Source organism: Molossus molossus, unplaced genomic scaffold (genome assembly GCF_014108415.1).
Source record: "Molossus molossus isolate mMolMol1 unplaced genomic scaffold, mMolMol1.p scaffold_m16_p_4, whole genome shotgun sequence".
NCBI lineage: Eukaryota > Metazoa > Chordata > Mammalia > Chiroptera > Molossidae > Molossus > Molossus molossus.
In genome coordinates this window covers 29,984,308-30,008,340 of record NW_023425377.1, presented here as the reverse complement: position 1 = coordinate 30,008,340, position 24,033 = coordinate 29,984,308, and the positions used below count along the sequence as shown (strand labels likewise).

Sequence of the window (24,033 nt, the reverse complement as noted above, 5' to 3'; positions counted from 1 at the left end):
GTTATTTGGCATCACTGCCATGAAAAGTAAGCAGTTGAAACATTTTCCACTTTAGAACAGAATACAGAAAAGTGCATCTGCGAGGTGGATATTCGGAAAGAGAACAGAGGTAGAACTGAGAGCAGACAGGCATTCCCCTCTCTTCCGGTTCTAATCACTAGACCGGGGGTTTTCCTTTATTAAACCATCTGGCCTACAGATGTGATTTGACTGTCACAATAAATTTTTAAAATAAACTGAATCAACATGTGCAATTGGGAGATCTAAATTCTCTTGAAAAATTGGAACTCGAACACACCAGGCTTCCGTTTCTGAATGGCCAAACTAGGTGGAGGCCAAGCCAAGCAGAGGTGTTCTGGGTCTCTCTGGTTTTACCACACTCTTGTGACACTGTCCTTTGAAGTGGACTCAATTAGCTCCTAGACTAGCTGCATTAAAATTCCCTTTATATCAAAACTTCTTCAAAGAGTCATTTAAACATGCTTCCACCTTCTCACCTCCCAGTTCTCTCCTCATCCTTTTTTAGCTGGCTTTTGTCCCCATCCACTCCAGCAAAGTTGCTCTTTTTAATGTCTTAGCTGAATGCCTGCCAAATCCAGTGGCCAGTTCTTTGTCTTCATTGCACATGGCCTCTTGCTGTATAGCAATTGCCCAGGTTGACCATGCCCTCCTTGAAGCCATGATCTTGAAGGCTTGTGTAATGCCAAGCTCCCCACATATCCCTGGTCATACAAGGTTAGTCCTTAGTCTCTCTGCTTTGTTTTTACTACCCTGTCAGATTCTAAATGTTGTGCTCCAGAGCTCTGACCCCAGCTCTCCTCACTTCTCTACCCAAATGAGCTGATCCAGGAGACCGAATCTTCATCATGTTCGTCTATCTCCATTGTCCAGGGTTCCCAATGATTCTTGCTTTCTAGTATCATCAAGCTTTCTCCCATTCCTGGGTTTTCCCCGCTGACAGGTGAGCTCATTACATGGGATTGAAGATTGAATTAATGCAAAAATTCAAAAATTAATTTAACAAATACTTATAGGAAATAAAAATGTGGAAAGTGAAAAGTTCCTGTTGTTGCATTTCATATATATGGTCATGCCAGTTTAAAAAATAAAAAATACAATTACAGTATAAAAAAGGCAATGGAGTCTGGCGCCTCTACATTAGATATGACTCAATAACTTTCCTAATGGGGTTGGGATGTCTTTAGATAATTTTTTTTTTAATCCCATGCAGATATCTTCTTGTAACATTTCTGAGAAAACACTCATGATATTTTTGTTTATCAAATTATCTGTTTCACTATTAATAATAATTATACCAAAAAACAAATTTAATTTATCAAGATTCTCCCAGCTGTCTGAAAGTAGAGTGTTCCTATGACCCCTTTCATAAGCCATAATGGGGTAAAGCGAAGAAGCAATTACCTTAGGACACATTTTGCTAACGGATGCTAAATCGGGACGCAGCACAGTTGCTCACAGACAGAGGTCAAAGCTATGGCGGCTGATGCTGGGATGTTGAGAGTGGTTCCTGGGAAGGAGCTGGGCGGAGCCACCCTCGCTGCTCAGGGTGAGCGCTGCCTCTCTGTTAGTGAACAGTGTACTAACGTAGGTCTTTCACAAAAAAAGATCTTTCACTTCCAAAAAGCATGGTATGCCTGTATTCTCTACCGCTGCTGTGGAGAAATATCTTTTGATCATTTTTGTGGTTTTGGCTTTATGGTTTATATGCAGTTTGCAGTGGGTCTCAGGATGTTTGGCATTTCTGCATCAATGGTCATAAAGAACCAAATTTTATCTTTGTCAAGTGTTCCAATGAGACACTTTTACAAAGGTAAATGACAGGGTGGGGCAAAAGTAGGTTTACAATTGTGAGTATGCAAAAACAGAGCTTATTCTTGTATTTTATTTATTAATTATTGTATTGTCCAAACAGCTGTAAACCTACTTTTGACCCACCCTGTATATTAAGGATGAATGTCACAAAAAAGGTATTATTCCTATGCGCATACATTAAAATACAGAACAAACTGAGTAGCCTTCATGGTGTTAAAGCTTAGATATCAGGGGGATTCTCTCCTTTCTGCTAGTCTTTCTCTGGCTGTGACTTTTCGCCACTGGTGGAAACTTTCCTTTCTATTAAACACTTTCTGGAGATTCGAATACTCACTTGCTGAGTACATTTACGAGCTATTTTGTCTCAGCCAAAAGGCTTCTTTCCACATGTGTATGGAGCCTTCTAAACAGGAGGTACACAAACCACTTCTGCATCTTTTAGAGTTGCTATAGGAGTAAGACAAGGTCTGCTTATTTAGGAAGCAATCTAGCACATAAAGGAAAGACAATGAGGACCATAACAAGGCTGGCTGAATGGCTACTTGCTGGGTGTAAGCCTCTGAGCTATTTTATAAAGATGATTAATTACAGCATGTGCCTAATCACACAATATCCGAGCCCAGCTGTCTGGGAGTGAAAGCTACAGGGATATGCGTCAGCTCCAGATGAAATCCAATATCCAAGGCAAGACACATTCTCCATCCTCTCCATGCTCATCGCTCCACCTGTACTTTTGATGCTAGGCTCCCAATAATTCTTGCTCTCCGGTTTATCAAGATTTCTCCTGCTCCTGGATTCCTTCTCTCTGCTGACAAATGAGCTCAAATCACTTTAGGCGGCGTTGAGGATATATGGCTTCAATTCAAGAATTAATTAACTTAATATTTATCAAGCACCACTTAGAGTCTGTTGTAGACTTTGTAGATATGAGGTAGACAAGACAGTCAAGATGCTTTTCTCGGGGAATTTACATTCTGGACGGAAGGGGATGATGGGGGCGAAGACAATAAATACTTGAACAAGGTAATGCCAGAAAGCATCAAGCACTACATAAAAAATAAAATGTGATGGGACTGATAGAGATTAATGGGGAGGGGGAGACCGCCCGACAACAGCCAGGAGCTGGGGGTGGAAGTGTGGGGCTCCACGATGTTCCCTTCCTTCCATCTCCCACTCCTGTAGCTTCTTCATCCTTTCAGGGCCAAACTTCCAGGAAGTTGGCTGGATCCACTGGGCCCTGAAGCTCAGCTGCCCACTCATTCTTTTACCTTCCATAGGACAACATCACTCCCAGTTTTCCTCACAACTGCTACTGAAGCACGTCCTTGTGCCTGGGCACTGCTCTGAGCCCTATTCTCGTTTAGTTCTCACGAGAGCGGAGAAGGCAGGTACTACTGTTACCCTTGCTTTTCGTTTTACAGATGAGGCCCAGAGGCATCACATAGACTTGTCCAAGGCTCACCGCCGGTAAGTGGAGGGAAGTGCATTCCTTCCACGGGGCCACGCTGCCATCCGACCTCACCATTGTACAGGAAGTGTAGCCCTGGCACTCACCCAAACTCCCACAGCTGGGTAACAAGGACTTCCCTGAAATCCCCCACCCACCTCTTCCCCCGTGGAGCTGGAACCCTGGCGTTCCCACCGCTGCCCAACACACTCCCCTTTGATGTTGCCCTCTGAGTAACCTTGTGTGCTGGTGCCAGTCTCTCCCTGCAGGGCTACAGGCACCTCCAGGGTGGCACTGTTCCCTGGCACACCTAGCCTATCTGACATCCTGAGGAGATCATCGCTGAACATCTCCCTCCTCAACACGACGGCATTGTTTTCGGTAATAATCATGACACGGAATGAACAATAGTGGCCAGACAAGAAATGCAGAGAGTAAAAATGTTCTGTTACCGCATCTCATATGTATAAATATAGATAGTATATGAATATACATATATGTATTCATGCCTGTTAAAAATATAGTATTATAGCCTGGCTGGTGTGGCTCAGCTGTTGAGCGGCACCAAGAGGTCTCTGGTTCGATTCCCAGTCAGGACACATGCCCAGTATGGGCCAAATCCCCAGTGGGGGGCATGCAGGAGGCTGATGTTCTCTCTCATTGATGTTTCTATCTCTCTCTCCCTCTCTCTCCCAAATCAATAAAGAAAAAAATTAAAAAGATATATAGTATTACAATGCAAATGAGGAAAATAGATTAATCTGTTTTAATTGCATTACTGTATTTTTTTTTTTTTTAACACAAGGCACAAATGCTTATCTACCAACTGGTCTGCCACAAAAATGAGTGACATTATTACAGTTTGTTTCACTGACTTCTGCACATTTGCAAATGATTTTATCAAAATGGTTTTCTTCATACATTCATGTTCAATGGGCAACCAGGTCTGTGGATCTATTTTCTTTAAAGGTTAATTAAAGAACGAATTTTAAAAATTTAATTTTGGAAAGGTTATTTTCACACAAAATAATACCTATAGAGGAAAAGTCTGAAATGTAAGTTTGGCAGACCATAACAATCCCACTTGACAATAAATCCCAGAAATTGCAATAATGTGCACATCTTTGTTTATTTGGGATCAATTCTAACAGCCTTCAAATGGCTCTGCAGTCAAACAATTTTGAATACAAATAAAAACTCCATGTGTTTACAGAGAATGGCAGAGTTGAAATAACTCAAGTTGTATTTCTTCATCTTTACAATTCCTGCATTATCATTTTTAATTTTATATTTTTGGTTCAAACTCAGGAATACATGGTTTTTAGAGACACAGTGAGCCTGAAGCATATTCAAATAATTTCAGACCATAATTCCTAAATTTATATTAGAAGTAAACGAAGGCAGAAATTACATAATTGGGAATTGTCTAAATTATCTCCCATATACATTACAGTGTTCACTAAAAGATGAAAAATAAAAATCAGCTAATATACCCGGCCAGTGTGGCTCACTGGTTGAGCGTTGACCTATGCACCAAGAGGTCGCTGGTTCAATTCCCGGTCAGGGCACATGCCCAGGTTGTGGGCCTGATCGCTGGTGGGGGAGCATGCAGGAGGCGGCCAATAGATGTTTTCTCTCATCAATAGTTCTATCTCTCTTTCTCTCACTTCCTCTCTCTCTAAAATCAATAAAGAAAAATATAAAAAATAAAATCCCTGATACAATTGCGTTAATAAGATTAAAAAAATAAAAACTCTGCTAATATAAAATCTTATGTTATCAAAACTCAACAATAACTGCAGCAATTGATGAGAACTTTAACCAATAAGAGATTATTGAGAAAAAAGTATTTTAGCCCTGGCCAATTTGGCTCAGCGGTTAGCGCGTTGGCCCGCAGACCAGAGTCCTGTGTTAGGTTCCCGCTAAGGCCACGTACCTCGGTTGCAGTTTGTCCCCGGCCCCGGTTGGGGTTGTGTGGGTGGCAACCAGTCGATGTGTCTCTCACATCGATGTTTCTCTCTCTCTCTTCCTCCCTTGTCCTTCTCACTCTATCTGAAGATAAATGCAAAAATGTCCTCGGGTGAGGATTAAAAAAAAGTATTTTATCACTGGCATTGCTCATTAAAAGCAGTGGAATTTTAGTTGGCTTTGTTATTTTTTAGTTCCCCACAGACAATGCTTCCACAACCTTCTCCTTTGGTGTTCCGTGGGGACTCGTCTTACTGATCTCCTGCTCTGGGGCCTGGCACACTCTCTGCGGCCCCTGGCTGGGTGAACACTTGTCTCAAACTCTCACTCCCTGGGCTTCCCTGGCACGGTCCTCCCAGACTCTCTTCTGATTTGTCTGCCTGACACTCACCCCAAGGATCTGCCTCCTTTCTCTGTGCTGATCTCTTACCCTGGCATCTCACCCACCCATGCACAGAGACTCTCAAATCTCTGTCCACAACTCTGGTCTTTTTTTGATTTGCTACAGGTTGCTGGGATTTCCAGGGACCAATATTCCCAGGTATCATAATCAAAAGGATTTGTAGGCGCTGATTGGTGATGCTCAGTGGTTAGAGCGTCAGCCTGTGGACCCAAGGGTTGTGGGTTCGATTTCCAGTCAAGGGCAGGTATCTGGGTTGCAGGCTTGATCCCTGGCCCCAGTTGGGTGCATGTGAGAGGCAACCGATCGATGTGTCTTTCTCTCTCTCTCCCCCTCCCTTGCTCCCTTCCATTCTAACAATCAATGGAAAAAAATATCCTCTGGTGAGGATTAACAATAGCAACCAAAGGATGTGTAGGAATGCTGAATGCATTCTCAGATAAGGTTGGAATCCCAGTCTAGCAGTACTTCCGAAAGCACTGTGTTCACGGGTGAAACATGCTTGGGTCTACGGGGCACTGGGATAAACTCAAAATACTCCTTCAGTCACAGCATAAGCAAATGCACCGATGTGCACTGTTCTGGGTCCTGGGAGGACTCTTGCAACCAGGGATGGAGAACGAGTCACCACTGCTCGCCTCCCTCCCGCGGCAGCCATGGCTTCTCAGTCCCCATGGCTGCACAGACTCCCTCAGAAGCACCCTCGGCACAGCATTCCTGGTCATTGCTACCAATTGATCAATGCTAATATATGAGAAGACGACCATCTGCAGTGGGAATAAGTGCCCGGGATATGCTAGGTGCTGGAAACACACAGACCGGTGTGGCACGGGCCCCACCCTCGAGGACCAGCAGGGAGAGAGCCAGCTCAGACAGGTAAGAGCAGAAAAGCGGTACAGATGATAGGCAAGAAATGTGTGTAGGGAACAGTGGAAGCACAGAGTTGCCTGTTTTACTAGAGTGGGGTCCAGGTGGGGAACATGAGTGGATGATGTCAGAAAAGACTCAATAGAGTCTTATTTTCTTCTAGGGCTTGCTACTTTGGCTCCCAGGGCCTCAGCTTACTACTGTGTGACTTTGGGCAGTTACTTAATGCCTCCAAGCCTCAGTTTCCTATTCTCTAAAATGGGGTTAATAATAACACCTACCCTCATCGGGCAGTGGCAAGGATTGAACAAATTAATCCACGTAAAGTGTTTGGAAAGTGCCTGGTTCCCAAAGAGTGCTCAACTGGTAGTTGCTGTTGTCTCTTAAATCAATTCGAGGCTAAAAGTCAAGGGGCTCCAATTTCATGGGGACATTGAACAATTTCACTGAGAAACCAAGATTAACTTTGGGACAAGACTTTCTCCCACGGGGTGCAGGTGTCCCTCTGGGGTTTGCGTGGGCAATTCCTGCTCAGCACCCCAGCAGCCTTCCTTTCCCTTGGTCTCTGGGGCAGCTGTTAGGTGGACACACAGATGGTTAATCACAGTGGGGCAGCTGGAGCCGCATGTCAGATTGTGTGATTGGGGGGGGGGGGGACTGTGGCTGTACCTCAAGGCTGGGCAGGCTGGGGACAGGAGGCAGCCTCAGGGAACAAGGGGCAGTGACTGATTGGGATGGAGACAAGATGAGGGTATACATCTGCCAGATAATTTTAATTATTCTATATGTCATACATCATAGTACCAATAAGTCTCTCATGGGAAGGAATAAAGGACAGTCATCCGTTCTTATTTTTAAAAAATCAGCAATGAGGAAAAAATAGGATTAAAAATTTTCCCTCAAGATAAGCAACAATAGAAATGTGTTTCCGATTGGCATCCAATGAAAACAGCCAAAGCGGAGGCCTAAACTGATACCCAATGAAGATTTCTGGGGGAAGTTTGATTTTCAGGTCACTTGGATTGATCTGACTATAATCTTCATGTTACTGTGGCTCGAGCAGCTGCTTTTTACTGGGAAGAGGGGAAGGATGAATTGAAGACCTGTCAGGACGTGTTGCCTGTGGGGATGAATGCCAGACAGAGAAAGTATATTTAATGGATGAGATACAGAGCAGAATTGAGGAGGAGGACAGCTTGCTTCAGCACCAGGGGTGGACAGATCTGCCTGGCCTTTGGTTCTAGTCTTTGGGAGACCACCCCAGAAACTGGGCTAGGACTTGGAATTACTCCAAGAGGGCAGAGCATAGAAACTGAAGCTTTATGCTCTGAAATCAACTCAGCCACCCACCCTCAGAGTAAGCCCTGCAGTTTCCTTTGAAACCTATATGATTATTTGTCTTTTAGAGAACAAACAGGCGTGTTCACAAAACACAGCCCAAGTCGTGCGTACAGTGTGAGTGCAGCTACTTTCTTCGTGGTTGGATGTTTGCTTTCCCATCTTTCCTCATATATGTGTCTGTTTGGGGTAAAATGAGAAGACATTTCAATGATCACTTGTAAACAAAGACTCTCATTTCACCATCATATCTTTTTTATTTTTCACCTTTGTGGCTGTCCTTATCTCTACCAGTAGAAAAATAAAATTGTACCTATGTCAAATTGAGAACAATTTATTATGCACAAAGGGGAAGAAAAGGGGTTTTATTAGATTTCTGTATTCATATGAAAGTACCTACATAGCTAACACATCTGTATTTATATCCATATATACACTGTGTTTCTTTAAAATGTTTTTATTGATTTTTTTAGAGACAGAGAAAGAAACACTGATGAGAGAGAAACTGATTGGCTGCGTCCTGCATGTCCCCCACCGGGGATCGAGCCTGCAACCCAGGCATGTGTCCTGACCTGGAATCGAACCGAGACCTCTCAGTCCATGGGACAATGCTCAATCCTCTGAGTCACACTGAGTAGGCTACACTGTGTTTTTAAGTTTATTTTCTCTTGTGCTCCTCTACGTTAATAAATGCTGATGTACACTGAGTGTACATGATGATGCTGGACATTACCCTTGGCATCTTGAAATGCTGACTCATCTTCCATCTTCACAGCAACCTTAGGAACTGTGTACTAGCCCATCTCTATCTTACAGATGAGACACTGAGGCCAGATGGATCGCACAGCAGCAAGTGAAGGAGCAAGGCTCGAGCTCAGGCGTCTGCATCCAAAGTCCTTACTCTTTACGCGAAATGCTTTAGGTCTAATTATGTTGTCTCTTTAACAGATCTATCTATACAATTCCAAAATATCCCTCAAAGTAGCTCTCTTCAGTATTCTGTCTGGGATTAATAACCATAAGCATTCATCATCGTCTGTGTACTGAATTGTGTGTCCACCACCCAAAGTCACATCTTCCATCACCATATGCTTGACTCCCTTACACAGATGATGTACCATAGAATTGTATACTTGAAGCCTATATAATTTTATTAATCAATGTCACCCCAATACATTTAACAGAAAAAAAGAGGAAATGTGTATTTGTAGCCATTTCCTATAATACTGAATTGTGTAAAAGCATATGTAGACAGAAAAAAAATTTGGAGAACACTCATGATATTTGGATATCTAATATGCTTTACTTTTAATCAAGGTTCCTCACTCTATAGGAAAACAAAAAAGAAGCATAAGCATTGACCCAAACACCCTGGAGGTCCACCCAAGGGCTACACCCAGTAGTTCTGAACCCAGTCCTTTGGGGCACGCTGCCAGGCTGCTGTTCAAGCTCAAGGCCAAAGACTTTTTCTTTCTCATTTCTGTTAAAACCCTTTCTTAAGGGAACCCAAGAGTGATTTATTTTTGACTAGTCTTTCACCCTAATTATAAAGGTGATTCAAACTCACAGTAAAAAAATTTAAACATGAAAAAAGATATAAAAATTGTTCCTCCTATCACTTCTTCCCAGAGGTAACTACTGTTTCTTACACATGCCTTCAGAAATTTATGGGTATACACACACACACACACACACACACACACACACACATACATATACATATATACATATACGTGTGTGTGTGTATATATATATGCAGATTCATACCTTTTCTTGAATGCATTAAAAAATATTATTGAGCATTTATTAGGTGCCAGGCACTGGGGCTATTGTAGGGAATAATACGAAGATCCCTACCATTGTGGTACTCATGTTTTTGTGATTTCATTTAAAAAATTTTTATTTTCTTTATTGATTTTTGAGAGTAAGGAAGAAGGAGAGATAGAAACATTGATGAGAGAGAACATTGACTGGCTTCCTCCTGCATGCCCCCACTGGGGATTTGGCCTACAACCCGGGCATGTGCCCTGATGGGGAATCGAACCGGCAACGCTCAACTACTGATCCACACTGGTCAGGCTGTTTTTGTAATTTCAAATTAGAGAATGACCCAGAATTCCATAAGTTAATTTCTCATTTATACGGGAACTATATACTATATTTATTCTGAAGCCAGAGAAAACCTATCTTAATTAACATCTATTGCATCTAAATCTCTCAGGGAGAGAAAAGGAACTAATATGCACTTTGAGTAGCCGGAATAAGGGAAGTCTGACTTTTTTTCAATTGGGTCTATGTCTTTGTTTTCCGGGGAATAAAATGTCTTTTGAGCATTGACTGAAGAACAACTTTGACACCTCCCTTTATTTTTAGGAATTTATCACCTTAGAGAGTCAGCACTGTCATCCGTCACCATTCCTGGGTCTGAAAATTTCAGAAGCAACTACGTGTTAATTTTTACTTCTTTTGCTTGGAGTAGGTCCTTGAAAAGCCCACTCTTTCAACTAGATTTGTAGTTAACTTAAAAGTATCTCTTTGCCTTTGTCATTCATACATGGGTGGAGATGCTATTGCACGAGTTCTGCAATGAATTAGGTGTCATTCATTCATCAGCACATACTGCAAGTGCCACGTGCCCCCTTCCTCCTCTAGCCAGAGAGCTCACCCTCCTGAGTGCTTCTGATCCAACACACAGCAGGCAATTCATAACTGTGCCTGAACGTGACCTTTTTAAAAATATTTTTAATCCTCACCTGTGGACATTTTTCCATTTATCTTCAGATAGAGTGGGAGGGAGAAGGAGAGAGAGAGAGACATCGACTGATTGCTTCCCACATGACTCTGACCAGGGCCAGAAACCGAACTGCAACGGAGGTACGTGCCATTGACCGGAATCGAACCCGTGACTCTTTGGTCTTTAGGCCGATGCTCTAACTGCTGAGCCAAACTGTCCAGGGCCTGAATGTGACCATGTTAAATGTGAGTCTCCCTCCTTAAAAGAGGAGAACAAAGCCCAACTTCAAGCGATGTGCGTCAGAGGAACTTTGAAGACATTCTATTAACTAAACCAACAGTGGTAACTTCCCGTTCAAGCGGAAGGTGAGAGGCACGTCCCAGCATTGACAACCTGTTTCGTTTGGTCAGGTTGTTTACACAGCGCCCCGATGGAGTGAACGATAAAATAATGTATAAAATTTCTACATCAAGCAGAACAGTACCTGGCTGTCAGGTGTTAGGAAAAGGTTCTGTCAGTGACAACTTAATAAGTTTAAGATATTTCAAAAGTGCTTCTTCAAGTGCTTTCAAGTGCCTTAGAAACAAGTTACAGTTCAGGGAGAGTCAGTCCCTCCTTTCTTCTTAATCCTTAGTTATTAACAGTTAAACTCAAGGACTAAACAAGCCATTAGCTTTAAGATAGTGCTTTCAGATTTTAGGGGTTTTTAAATCCCAGTATTCACTGATCTTTGATGTTCAGTCACTTCTTTTCATGCTTGATTTCTTAAGAAGTTGGCCACTGAAGCTCCCAGACCAGCTGTGCTCTCCCACATGGTAAAGGCCAGACCAGAAGGCACAGGGTGGTCCTCACCCTTCATCCTCTTGCTATCAAAGTCAAACTTCCTGGTCTAAAATTTCCTGTCTCCTTCCTCATCCTGTACGAAAGGACTGGGATATATATTTGCTTCCTCCAGTCTCCTGGGTACTTCAACTCTCTTCAAAGAACAGTTGCAGGGAACAGATGCTACATTGTGGACTTTATACAGGAAGCACCTACTGTCTTTGTTCCGCCTCTTTGGTGATTTCTTCCTCAACGGGCTATGGGAAGGGCGATGTATGGTTCAACATGTTCTTCTCCTTTCTTAGTAAATGTGCACTAAAATTAATGTGGTCTCCTCAGTCCAGCTGTGACCTTCCTATCCATTTAGATGGGAAAACACTCTGGCCTAACCTAGGCATTAGCCATTAATATAGGCGATCAGTGTTGTGGGCCTGCCTTATTTGGGGGAAATTTTGAGATTTGTGAGATTATATCAGGTAAGATTTTTCTTTACAACATGCTCTAAGTGCTTCTGTTAGACCAAATATTTAATCTAGTCATGCCCAGCCTTTGTTTAGAGCCCATTAGTAGTTCCCATTGTATTTAACAATATGAGCTTTGTGCCAGTGGCCCCCACACCCTGCACAATCTGGTTTTTCCCCCTAGAAGCTTTGAGGAAATACTGAAATACAATAACCTGCACATATTTAAAACATAAAACTTGCATTAAGGAGCAAAACATGCTACCACTCTCTAAAGTTTTGTTATGCCCTTTCAAATGCATGTCTCTGTTTGCCCTCATGCCCAAGCAACCTCTGATTTGCTTTCTGTCGATACACATTAGAGTCTGCAATTTCCAGAATTTTATGTATGTACATTTTTCCTGCCTTGTTTGACAGGGCATGATGGTTTTGAAATTCATCCATGTTGTTCATGGATGAATAGCTTGTTCCTCTTTACTGCTTCTCATTAAATTATCATTTATATATATTTCATTGTATGGATATACTATTATTTGTTTATCCATTCATCTGTTGATACACATTTGAATAGTTTCCCATTTGGAGCTATTACAAAACTTAATTAAAATATATATTTTTAAGGAAAACAAGAAGAAAGTAAATTATTTTTATTTTATTTTTTTTTATCTTCACCCGAGGACACTTTTTCATTTTTTGTTCAGATGGAGTGGGAGGGAGAGAGAGGAAGAGAGAGAGAGAGAGAAACATCGACGTGAAAGGGACAACACATCAAGTGGCTACCACCCGCACAACCCAACCAGGGCCGGGGACAAACTGCAACTGAGGTATATGCCCTTAGAGGGAACTGAACCCAGGTCTCTCTGGACCGCAGGCCAGTGCTCTAACCACTGCGCGAAACTGGCCAGGGCAGAAAGTAAATTATTACTGCAAATGTAAAATAAGTATTATTTGCCATAAACAGGAGCTCCCCATACAAATGAACACAAAATAAAGGAGTTATACAACTTAAAATCATTGCAGGTATCAAAAGTGGGGTATAAACCATGTTGGGGAACCCTGTCCCTACAGGAATTAGATGAGCCTCTTTTGTAGATCCCAGCTCTATGGAGCATATCAGGAACATGAAGAGTTATATTCTATGGCATATAGTTTAAAACAGTAAATCTGGCAGATGCTACGAGAGAATGTGGTGCTGTAAGGTTGATAGACGCTATTCAGTCATTTACTCATTAACTGTATAGTTATACACCGGCGACCCTATCCTGAGTGCTAAGCACTGAGGCTGTAATGGGGATCACGCAGATGTGGTCTCTGTGGCTCACAAGCTTATTTATTGTCTAGAGAGTAGAGACTGACAACGAGACAAGCTTCTTGATAAGCACTACGATAGGCAGCTTTCGGGTGGTCTGAGAGAACACAGCCGGGTACTTACTGTGCCCAAAGGAGTCGGCCATGTTTAAATGATGACCCAAAGGGTAATTAGGAGTCAGGCAGGGGAGTAGAATGAGAATTGGACAATAAGACAGAGGAGCAGGTTCTAGGGAAAGACAGCACTAAGTCAGAAACCAGTCAGGTAGGCCTGCAATGTCCTCAGCATGATGAGGCATGGCTAGGAGGGCTGGATCCATGCAGTGGAGGGTCCATGCCGGTCCTTCTTCATAACGCTCTCATCACATCACTGAGTTATATCTCCCTGCCCAGGTGGTAACTAAGGTGATGTAAATGCTGGTAGACTGGTGGTCTACAATGATTCTGGGAAGAAATCGTATTTGACTTATGCCTTGTATATGTTAAGTGGTTTACTTTATACAGTGAATATCAAGTTAGTCTATATAAAATAAACCTGGCCCTTACAAAGTGAACCAAGCCAATCATGACAAACTTCTGTCTTAATCAAGGCCAGTGGAGGTGGTGATGAAATAAATGAAGGTAAAGCTTAGACGGTCATCAATAGACCCAGAAAGTTTTAGGGATCAAAGCTATGATGGTGAGGAGCAGTTAATGTGAAAAGATTTGGGGACTCTGCTGTGCTCTATGCAGCATCCACCCCTTACTTTTTCCTTGCTAATAACACTCCAATTGTATTCAGGGGTTCACCTTCATCCTCACAGGCATGGACTTCAGAGGAGAGTATCCCTAGCCCTAGGCTGGAGATGGATCTGACTGGACTCAATCAATCACAGAACCCATACCACTCACCAATGACTGGTTTAGGCATGAGCCTGTGCCATGGCTCTGGCCACAGAGACATGAGGGGGAATCTGCTGGGGGACCTTCTGGCAAAGTGTTTCACCTTAGAGAGGATCCCCTAGAAGAATTGGTTTCTTCCTCCTCTGGATGCTGTTGTCATTGGATGTGACCACCTTCTGATCATGGGGCAGGGCTGGTGAGATTGCAGGCCTACCAGAGCAGGGAACACGTGGGGATGGCAGAGCACAGAGAAGAAGGGAGCTCAAACCTTTTGGACTTCCCCAAGCCTCAGAATCACTCACCTCTGGAGCTGCCCACTTTAGAAGTACTCAGTATGTGAGGCAATAAGTTTTCTCATGTCTTAAGCTATTTTGAGCTGGGGTTTCTTAGGCCAGGGACATCCTAACTAAAGATTCAATTCATTCATTCATCATTCATTCATTCATTCATTCATTCAATCATTCAACACCTTCTTGGTGGCAACTGTGGGTTGGGCACTGTAATAAGAGATAAGAGACGGAAATTTAAAAAATGAAGTTAGACATGGTTATGCACCCGGTTTTGCTTAATGAAATGTGAGCAGAAATGGCATGCATTACTTCTGGGGATAAACTTTAAGAACTAATACAGAATTTTCCTCTGTCATGATGCTGAGGAATTACATGTTGAGAAATAACCTCCATTTACCTGCCTCTGCAATGACCAGGTTGAGCAAAATCCTACCACTTCTTTCCCACACTGGTTGTGTAGTGAGATAAAAAATAAACAAACATTGTTTTGAGCCATCATGAATTTGTGGTTGTTTATCACCATGCAAAGCCTATCCTAGCTGACAAGCATTTAAAGTGCTTAGTACAGAGCCTGGCGCTCAATGTGCAAACACCTACCTGCTGCCACTGTTGCTATTACTGTTTTGCTTCTTGTGGGCACCCTCCTAGAGTACTGAATTAATAAAACCAGCACCTATCTGGAAATGGACTCAGAATGTGACAGCTTAAAGCCCAGTTATTTATAGGCTTATCAAGTAGAGAGAGTATCAGTTAACTACAAAATACATGATTGTGTTCAGAGTTCAGTCTTCTAGACCAAAGCGCCCTAAAATCCCGAATAAACAAGCTATCTTTAAACAATTACAAATACAAAGTTTTACTTTTACTGTTATAAAATTAATTGCAGCGGGATCCATTAGAAATCTGATTTCCCTACAGCAAAAAGAAAAAGAGACCCGAGAGAGAACGGATAGAATGCTGAAAAATATAATGTCATTAAGGCTATTTGCAAAATATACAGTGTTCAGCTCCGTAGAACCCTGTAGCGCTCAGTGCCGCCACCGTGTCTGGGGCATTCTGTGGCACCCCCTTTTCAGAGGAATCTTGACATTCAGAGATTATCCGAGGAAGAGGAACTGGGACGGCTGTAGTTTAGAAGCTGTGCCTTGAAGGCCCAGATAGGGTGTTCCGTCTTCAAACACTTAAAACAGAATCCTACTTCATCTGGGTGGGTCCCGACGGCCAAACAGGAGCAAAGGTGGAGGAAGTGGCAGGCACAGTGAGCTCAGCTCAACACGTGAAAGGCATTTGAGGGAGTGGCCGCCAGGCCGCGCCCCCGACCCCTGCCCTATAAACGGCGGGAGGGGAGCGAGTTGCCGCCTACGGCCGGGATGCGGCAACTCGCGCACCTCCGCGCACCAGGCTGGTGGCACTGGTCCCAGGAGCTCCGCGGCACCACAGAGCGTGCAACCCGGCAAACTGTGGGTGACCGCGCCTGCGGGGGTCTTTGCCATCCGTCAACTAGGACCTGGGAGGAAGAACCAGAAGCTCCCCACTCCCTCCTCCTTCTCCACAATTTTAGATACTCCGCAGGGACGCGTTTGGGGGTTCCCACTGACTTCCAGGAACGACGCGTACCCTTCTCTGCCCCAAGCTCGGACGGCCACCCGTGTTTGCCGCGGTGACCCTTCGCCTATGACCCTGCGGTGCCTGAAGCCCTCCGGCAATGGCGCGGAAGGGACACGGAGCCAGTGGGGGACCGCGGGGTCCGAGGAGGAGCCGTCCCCGGAGGCGGCGCGTCTGGAGAAGGCCTTGCGGGAGCTCAGTCAATCAGGTTGGTACTGGGGAAGTATGACTGTGAATGAAGCCAAAGAGAAATTAAAAGAGGCACCCGAAGGAACTTTCTTGGTTAGAGATAGTGCGCATCCAGGCTACCTACTAACAATATCTGTTAAAACATCAGCTGGACCAACTAATCTGCGAATCGAATATCAAGATGGGAAATTCAGATTGGACTGTATCGTGTGTGTCAAGTCCAAGCTGAAGCAATTTGACAGTGTGGTTCACCTGATCAACTACTATGTTCAGATATGTAAGGAAAAGCTGACAGGCACAGAAGCCCCCCGGGACGGCACGGTTCTCCTTCATCTGTCCAAACCGCTCTACACATCAGCACCACCGCTGCAGCATCTCTGCAGACGCACCATCAACAAACACACCCGGACCATCTGGGAACTGCCTTTACCAAGAAGACTGAAAGAGTACTTGGAAGAATATAAATTCCAGGTATAAGCATTTCTCTTTTTCTAAACATGCCTCCTATAGAGTGTTTCTGAATGCAGCTACGTAAAAGAGAACCCAAACTTGAGTGACCGCTGTGGATAACTACATGGGATCCTAAGAACAGCTGAATCTAAATTGTATGTGTGACAGGTAGCTAGGTCAAGTTCCCTCAAATGTGTTCCTCTGAGTAATGCGTCCCTTTCTAAGGCTAAGACCAGTTAAGTTAAAAATTAAATGTTCCAAGTAAAGGCTGAAATAACATTTTATCAGAATGACTCGCCTTTCTGTGAGGTTCCTTTGTTTTTGGTTGAAGAGCTGAGCACCAGTAGTGGAGACAGAACTCCACAGAGGCGTACTGAGGAAAGGGAAGGAAACTGAGACAGGCTGAATTTCCATTTTATACACCTGAGGATCCAAGTCTATTCTGGACGTTATATTTTGCATTCTGATGTACCTAGGGGTTTTGTTGATCAGATGTGCTTGTGAATGTTTATCTTTTATTTTATGCAATTAACCAAGTCAACTGAAAAAAAGGGACCATGAATCCTGTATTTGTCTTGTTACTATATCTGTGAACGCTTTCATGTGAATGAGTACTGAAGTAATCCAGTTTAAGGGGGGCCTTCAGAAATATTTCAAACTGGTACAAACAGGAAAGACTGCCTTTTCCTTTACGGCTAAAGACAAGAATGTCATTGTATAGGTGCAACCCAACCCTGCTAATAAAACTATGTAGATATAGACATTTTAGCCTTTGAAATAGCTGTGTTGCAACCTTTTGCCATGGATTTTTTTTTTGCAAATGACTTTAGAAATTTCCAAGTTGTCCTTGAATTGTTTAACCATGGACATCAGCAGTTGTCTCCCTCCTACCATATAGAAAACTGACTTAGTTTTCTTCCAGATATAGAGGAGTACCTGCCTGTTTTTCAAAGTGTTTCTTTACTGCTGTTACTATATGAGTAGAATGTACTTTTTTTTAAGAAACCTTATTTTTCAAAATAAGAAGGACATTTGACCTCATACTAATTATATCTGCACAACAATAAAACGGGCTGGATCTTGAAACAGTGAGCTGCCATTCAAAGCGTTTCAAAAGAGGATGAATAGCCTGTGTATATGTAGAATTTACTCAGAGAGGATGAGTAGCCTGTGTGTATGTAGAATTTACTCAGAGCTTATTGAGGATCTACTAAATATCACATGATCAGCAAGGAAGATAAGGATTAATGTGTTGTGATTCCTGATCCCTGGGTATTTATTGAAAATCTATGATGGGTAAAAAATAATTGTAAAGATCATTATTTTGTATGGTAATTGATGCTGTAGAGTTTGTGCAAACTTTTATGGAGATATTAATTCTGCTTTGAATAACCAGGGAGGTTATATTTTACTAGGTCTAGAATGATAGTTTGGAGTTTGTATTGCAGGGGCATAAAATATCAACGTGGGGAAATTCAGTGAATTTAAAAAACCCCAGATTCTTTAGAATTTACTCCATCTTATAAAGGCAAGACAAACGCAGTGGTGATTTAATGGGATAAGACACACATAAAATGTGTACATGAACTAAAGGGACCCCCTTCCATTCTTTAAAGCAAATAAACGAACAGTCTGCCTTATTTGGAGGGAGAATTTGCCACTCTCCATGTCAGTGGTCAAGCACTGCAGGTGAATTGTAAAATCGTTCAGGAGCAGAGAGAGCTTCTGCATACATTTGATGGTGGGACTTTACTGTGAGGCTTATGTCCCTCCACGTTTGCTTAGAAATGTAACTGGGATAGATGGATGGATTTTGGAAAAGGGATTGGTTTTGTTTTGTTCTTCCAAAAGGATGCGGAAGACTGAAGTAGCCATTAGGAATGAGGAGCAAGGGGATGGGTAACCACCTCTACAAGCAGAGTTACTGGGATCGCTGTAACCAGCCATCCCTATAACCACCATCTGAGAAAACAAGCAGCAAGCCACTAAAACCGGCAGTTCCTTTCCTTAACCTCAATCCAGAATCAATACAAAAGGGGTTAAGTCCTGATAATTTTGAGATCTATCCTACCTGATGAGAAGTAGTAGTGTAATAAACTGAGAAGCCACAGGAAAACAGTCCTAGGTTCAAGCCTGAAGTCTTCTGCTTCCCGCTCTATGAACCCGAGTGAGTTAGCCAACCTCTCTGAACTCTAATGGCTTCATTTGCAAAGGCAATACAAATATAGATTATATAGCTGCGGGGATTGCACGGGACATTGCACATCTATATTAGTGTGCTGACACCGTACTAGCCTTGTAGCAGGCGCTCATAAACTATAACCATCTGTATTATTTTATTCTTAGGAGAAATGCAATTAAAAAAAAGGAGTTAGGTATTAGTTTGGCCTTATTGGACTTTGGCTTTGAAAATCGATTCAACAAATTTGTGCACTTATCCTGTGCAAGGCACTGATTTAGGACTGAGGACACAGTGGGAAATAGCACAGTGAAATTCCTTCTTCCTTCATGGAGTTCAAGTCCTGAGGGTAGGCATAGACAGTAAGGAAGTAAACAAATAAACACCATTCTTTTAGATAAAGATTAGTGCTATGAAGTAATTTTAAAAAGAACACAGGCTACAGTATGTTTGTTCCATGCATGAGGACACTAGGGGAAAGGTGTCAATTCCTGAAGGATGACATGAAGCATACCGAGTGTCAGATTGACCTAGTGACTTTATATCCCATAGTCACATGCTTATAATGTCTTAATGAAGTCAGGTTCTGGACAAAGTGATTCATTCAAAGGGATTTATTTTTAGGACCCCCACACTTCTTTTGGGCTAGGGAAAGTTGGATTACTCATTCACTAAGTATTTTTTAAATATACATATATTTTCTTATTGTTGTCAGTATTACAGATGTCTCCTATCTTTTCCCCTTCTGCCCATCCCCTACCCTACCCCAGGCCTTCACCACACTTTTCTCTATGTCCATGGGCTATGCGTATATGTATATAAATTCTTTGGTTAATCTCTTCCCGTCCCTCCTCCTCTCCTGTGAGATATGTTAGTCTATTCCATGTCTCCATACCTCTGGACTTATTTTGTTGGTCAATTTATTTTGTTCATTAGATTCTGCAAATAAGTGAGATCATGTGATACTTGTCTTTCTCTGATTCATTTATTGCACTTAGCATAACCCTCTCCAGATCCCTCCATGCTGTCTTGAAGGGTGAGAGATCCTTCTGTATTACAGCTGCATAGTGTTCTGTTGTGTATATGTACCATGGCTTTTTTATACACTCATCTGCTGATGGGCACTTGGGCTGTTTCCAAATCTTAGCTATTGTAAATAATGCTGTTATAAACATAAGGGTACATATATTCTTTCTGATTGGTGTTTTAGGATTCTTAGGATATATTCCTAGAAGTAGAATTACTGGGTCAAACAAACAGCAATTCCATTTTTAATTTTTCAAGGAAACTTCATATTGTTTCATAGTGGCTGCATTTCCACCAGCAGTGGGCTAGAGTCCCCTTTTCTCCAGACACTCACCAGCACTCGTTCATTGATTTATTGATGATAGCCATTCTGGCAGGTGTCAAGCGATACCTCATTGTCGTTTTCATTTGTATCTCTCTGATGATTAGTGATGCTGAGCATTTTTTCGTATGTCTACTGACCATTTGTATGTCCTCTTTGGAATTCACCAAGTATTTTGATAGAACCTTCAACTGATGTGTATTTTTAGTACTGGGTTCATGTGTAAGAAAAATATGTGTGGAGGGACTGAATGAATAATGGGAGAGGAAAATAAAACGGCAAACTGTGTTTCTAAGTGTTGGCTAGGTCATAATGGAATAGAAAGTATTGGGTGATTTACAGACTATGTGAGACTAAAAACAAACATAAGCAAAATACCAAATTGCTGGTATTTTGACACCTGTGAAGGTGTCAACCATGAAAGAAATTGGACTGACAAAGACAGTAGGAAGGGCCAGAGTTGGAGGTGGGGAGAGACAGAGACAGAGACAGAGACAGACACTGATGCAAAAAGGCAAGCTTTTGGGAGAATGCTCTATTTGAACCTAATAACCCAAAAAAGTCTTTTGGAAGTGTTTAAAGAACTTCCCTTCTTAGATCCAGACGAACAATGTAGCTTCTGAGTAAAGAGAAAAATCATGGTCTGTCTTTAAATTTTTAGTTTGATCTTGAAAATACACACTTTGATTTTTTTAAAAATGGCAGGAGGACTTTTCAACAAACGAAGTAGCTGATAAACATGATTGTAAAAACACTTAAGAGGGCTCTGGAAAGGAGAGGGTGAGCCTTTAATAATAATAGTCTCATCTCTTGGAGTCCAATCTGTTAATTACATATACTTTACACACAAAATACAACATAATTTATGTCATCACTCTGAAACCTACACTAAGGAATATTTCCAAATTTAGTTCAGATTCTTCTGTATTATCCATAGCTGAGCCCCTGATTCAAGCTAGCTTCTCATTTACTTCTTCTATAAATGCTTTAACCTTAAATCTACCTTATATTTTTAGTTTATGATGTTTCTGTCCTCTGAAATGTCACCTTCCTAGTCTCCTTCCTGGCTTCTGTCTACCCTTCACGGTTTGACTCGAATGTCTCTTTTTCATGGAAACCCTTCTTAAGCAGAATCACCCATACTCTGATTTGGGTTCCCATCACATTTTATACACATCTTTATGTTCCTTTTGTTCATCATTGCCATGTCTATCATTTATTGTGTGCCCATTATGTATCAGGCACTGTATTAGACATATTACATAAATTTGACATATTCCATAAATTTCTTCATTTAATACTTGTTATAGCCTTATGAGACAGGCATTATTATTCCAATTTACTGAGGAGGTTAAGAAATTACTTTATTTGGCCCTGGATGGTTTGGCTCAGCAATTAGAGTGTCAGCCTGTGGACCAAAGTATCATGGGATTGATTCTGGTCAAGGGCACGTACCCGGGTTGTAGTTCGGTCCTCCGCCCTGGTTGGGGTTGTGTGGGAAGCAACCAGTCAATGTGTCTCTCTCACATAGATGTTGCTCTCTTTCTTTCACCACCTCCTACTCTACCTGAAGATAAATGGAAAAATATCCTTGGATGAGGATTTAAAAAAAAAGATGTTAGTTCTTCTTTGAATGTTTGGTAAAACTTGCCTGTGAAGCCATCAGTCCAGGACTTTTGTTTGCTGGGACTTTTTTGATTACTGCCTCAATTTCATTAGTTGTTATCAGCCTATTCAGGTTTTCTGATTCTTCATGATTAAATTTTAGAAGATTGTATGTTTCCAGGAATTTGTCTATTTTGCTCAGGTTATCCATTTTGTTGGCATATGGTCGATCATAGTATTTTCTTCCAGTCCTTTGTATTTCTGTAATGTCAGTTGTTACTTTGGTTCTTTTGTTTCCGATTTTATTCATTTGGGTCCTCTTTGTTTCTTGATGAGGCTGGCTAAAGATTCATCAACATTGTTTATCTTTTCAAAGAACCAATTCTTGTTTTTTTTATCTTTTGTTTTGTTTTTTAGACTCTATGTCATTTATTTCCACTCTGATCTCTATTATTTCCTTCCTTCTACTTACTTTTGTTGTTGTTGTTGTTCTCTAATTCTTTTATTTGTGAGGTTTGATCAGGTATTTGAGGGTTTTTGTTTGTTTGTTTATTGAGTCAGGACTGTAATGCTATGAACTTCCCTCTCAGACTGCTTTAACTATGTCTCATAGATCTGGGGTTGTTGTATGATAATTTTCATTTGTTTCCAGGTAGTTTTTGATTTCTTCCTTGATCTCATTGTTAACCATTCATTATTGAGTAACATACTATTTAGCCTCTATGTGTTTGGATGTTTTTGAGTGCTATTGTCGTAGTTGGTTTCTAGTTTTATCCCACTGTGAGCCAAGAAGATGCTTGATATGATTTCAACTTTCTTGAACTTGTAAAGACTTATTTTGTGTTCTAATATATGGTCTATCTTTGAGAAAGTTCCATGTGTACTTGAGAAGAATGTATATTCTGCAGCTTTGGTGTGAAATGTTCTGTGAATATCAATAAAATCCATCTGATTTATTGTTGCTGTTTTTTTGTTAATTTTTTGTCTGAAAGATCTATCCAGTGTTGTCAGTGGTGTGTTAAAGTCCCCTACTATAACTGTATTGCTATCAATCTTTCCCCTAAAGTCCTCCAGGAGTTTTGTAAATATATTTTGGTGTTCCTATACTGAATAAGATTAAATAGAATAAGTATAAAAAATATAAGAAAGAAAAAAAATAAATGAAATAAAAATTTCTAAAAGCAATAATACTGAATAAAATAAAATATAGACTAGGAAAACAAAAAAGAACAAATATTAAATTAAAAATAAAATAAAGAGAAAGAAAAAATAGACTAAAATGAGAGATAGAAATAAGAGAATATGAAAGAAAAAAAGAGAAGAAAGAGAAAGAAAAAAACAAACAAAAATCTTTGGATCTGCTATTTGTGGAGCTTGCTGGATTTTGCTCTGATATTGTTGGATCAGGCCCCTTGGTGTGTGAGTCCTAGGCCTCCAGAGAAGTTCTCTTGTGCAGGCCAATGTGAGTGGCTATCCCTGCCTGGCCCTGGGCAGCCTGACTGAAGCTGTACAGGGCAGATCCCCAAGTAATCCAGTGGGTGAGGCCTTCTTGCCTGAAGGTTGGGTCTCCCTCAGGACTCACACCTTGAATGTCCTTGTTCCGAGCTGCTCTCCCTTTCCCCACAGAACTGGACTCTGCAGGGGTATCCAGGTCCCATTCAAGATAGTTTAAACAGACTTACATTACTCTCGCTGGGTGGGGTTTCCACCCAGGCTCCCACTAGGCCAGATGTCTGGGTCCCCTGCACTGCCAAGATTACTCTACCCAGCAATGCTATCATTTAGAATCAAAGGAAAGGCAGGGATACTAACCACTTTACTAATGAGGAGCTGTTAGAATCAAAGGACAGATAAAGAGCTTCCCAGACAAGAAAAAGCTATAGGAGTTCATCACTACCAAACCAGTATTATATGAAATGTTGAAGAGTCTTCTTTAGAAAGAAGAAGAAGGAGCCCTGGCTGGTTTGGCTCAGCGGTTAGAGCGTTAGCCTGAGGACCAAATAGTTGCGGGTTTGATTCTGGTCAAGGGCATGTGCCTCACCTGTGGTTCTTCTCTGGCCAGTCAGGGTTGTGGGGGAGGCAACCAATAAATGTGTCTTTCTAGCATGTTTCTCTCTCTCTCTCTCTTTCCTCTTCCCTCCCTCCCACTCTATCTGAAGATAAATGAGAAAATAACCTTGGATGAGGATTTAAAAAAAAAGTTGCCCCAGAGTGGCTCAGTGGTTGAGCGTTGACCCATGCACCAAGAGGTCACTGGTTCAATTCCCAGTCAGGGCACATGCCCAGGTTGTGGGCCCAATCCCTAGT

The 24,033-nt window shown here is 41.9% G+C and overlaps 1 protein-coding gene across 1 annotated transcript; it reads left to right on the top strand.

The window, feature by feature from the left end:
• Positions 1 to 16,024: 16,024 nt before the first annotated feature.
• Positions 16,025 to 16,621, top strand: LOC118616246 (suppressor of cytokine signaling 2-like). The gene has a single exon (XM_036241740.1). It carries the CDS (start codon positions 16,025 to 16,027, stop codon positions 16,619 to 16,621), a length of 597 nt encoding a protein of 198 aa, XP_036097633.1.
• Positions 16,622 to 24,033: the final 7,412 nt, after the last annotated feature.

Excerpts from the sequence above, each read along its gene's own strand:
- LOC118616246 (XM_036241740.1), top strand. The coding sequence starts at position 16,025 with ATGACCCTGCGGTGCCTGAAGCCCTCCGGCAATGGCGCGGAAGGGACA.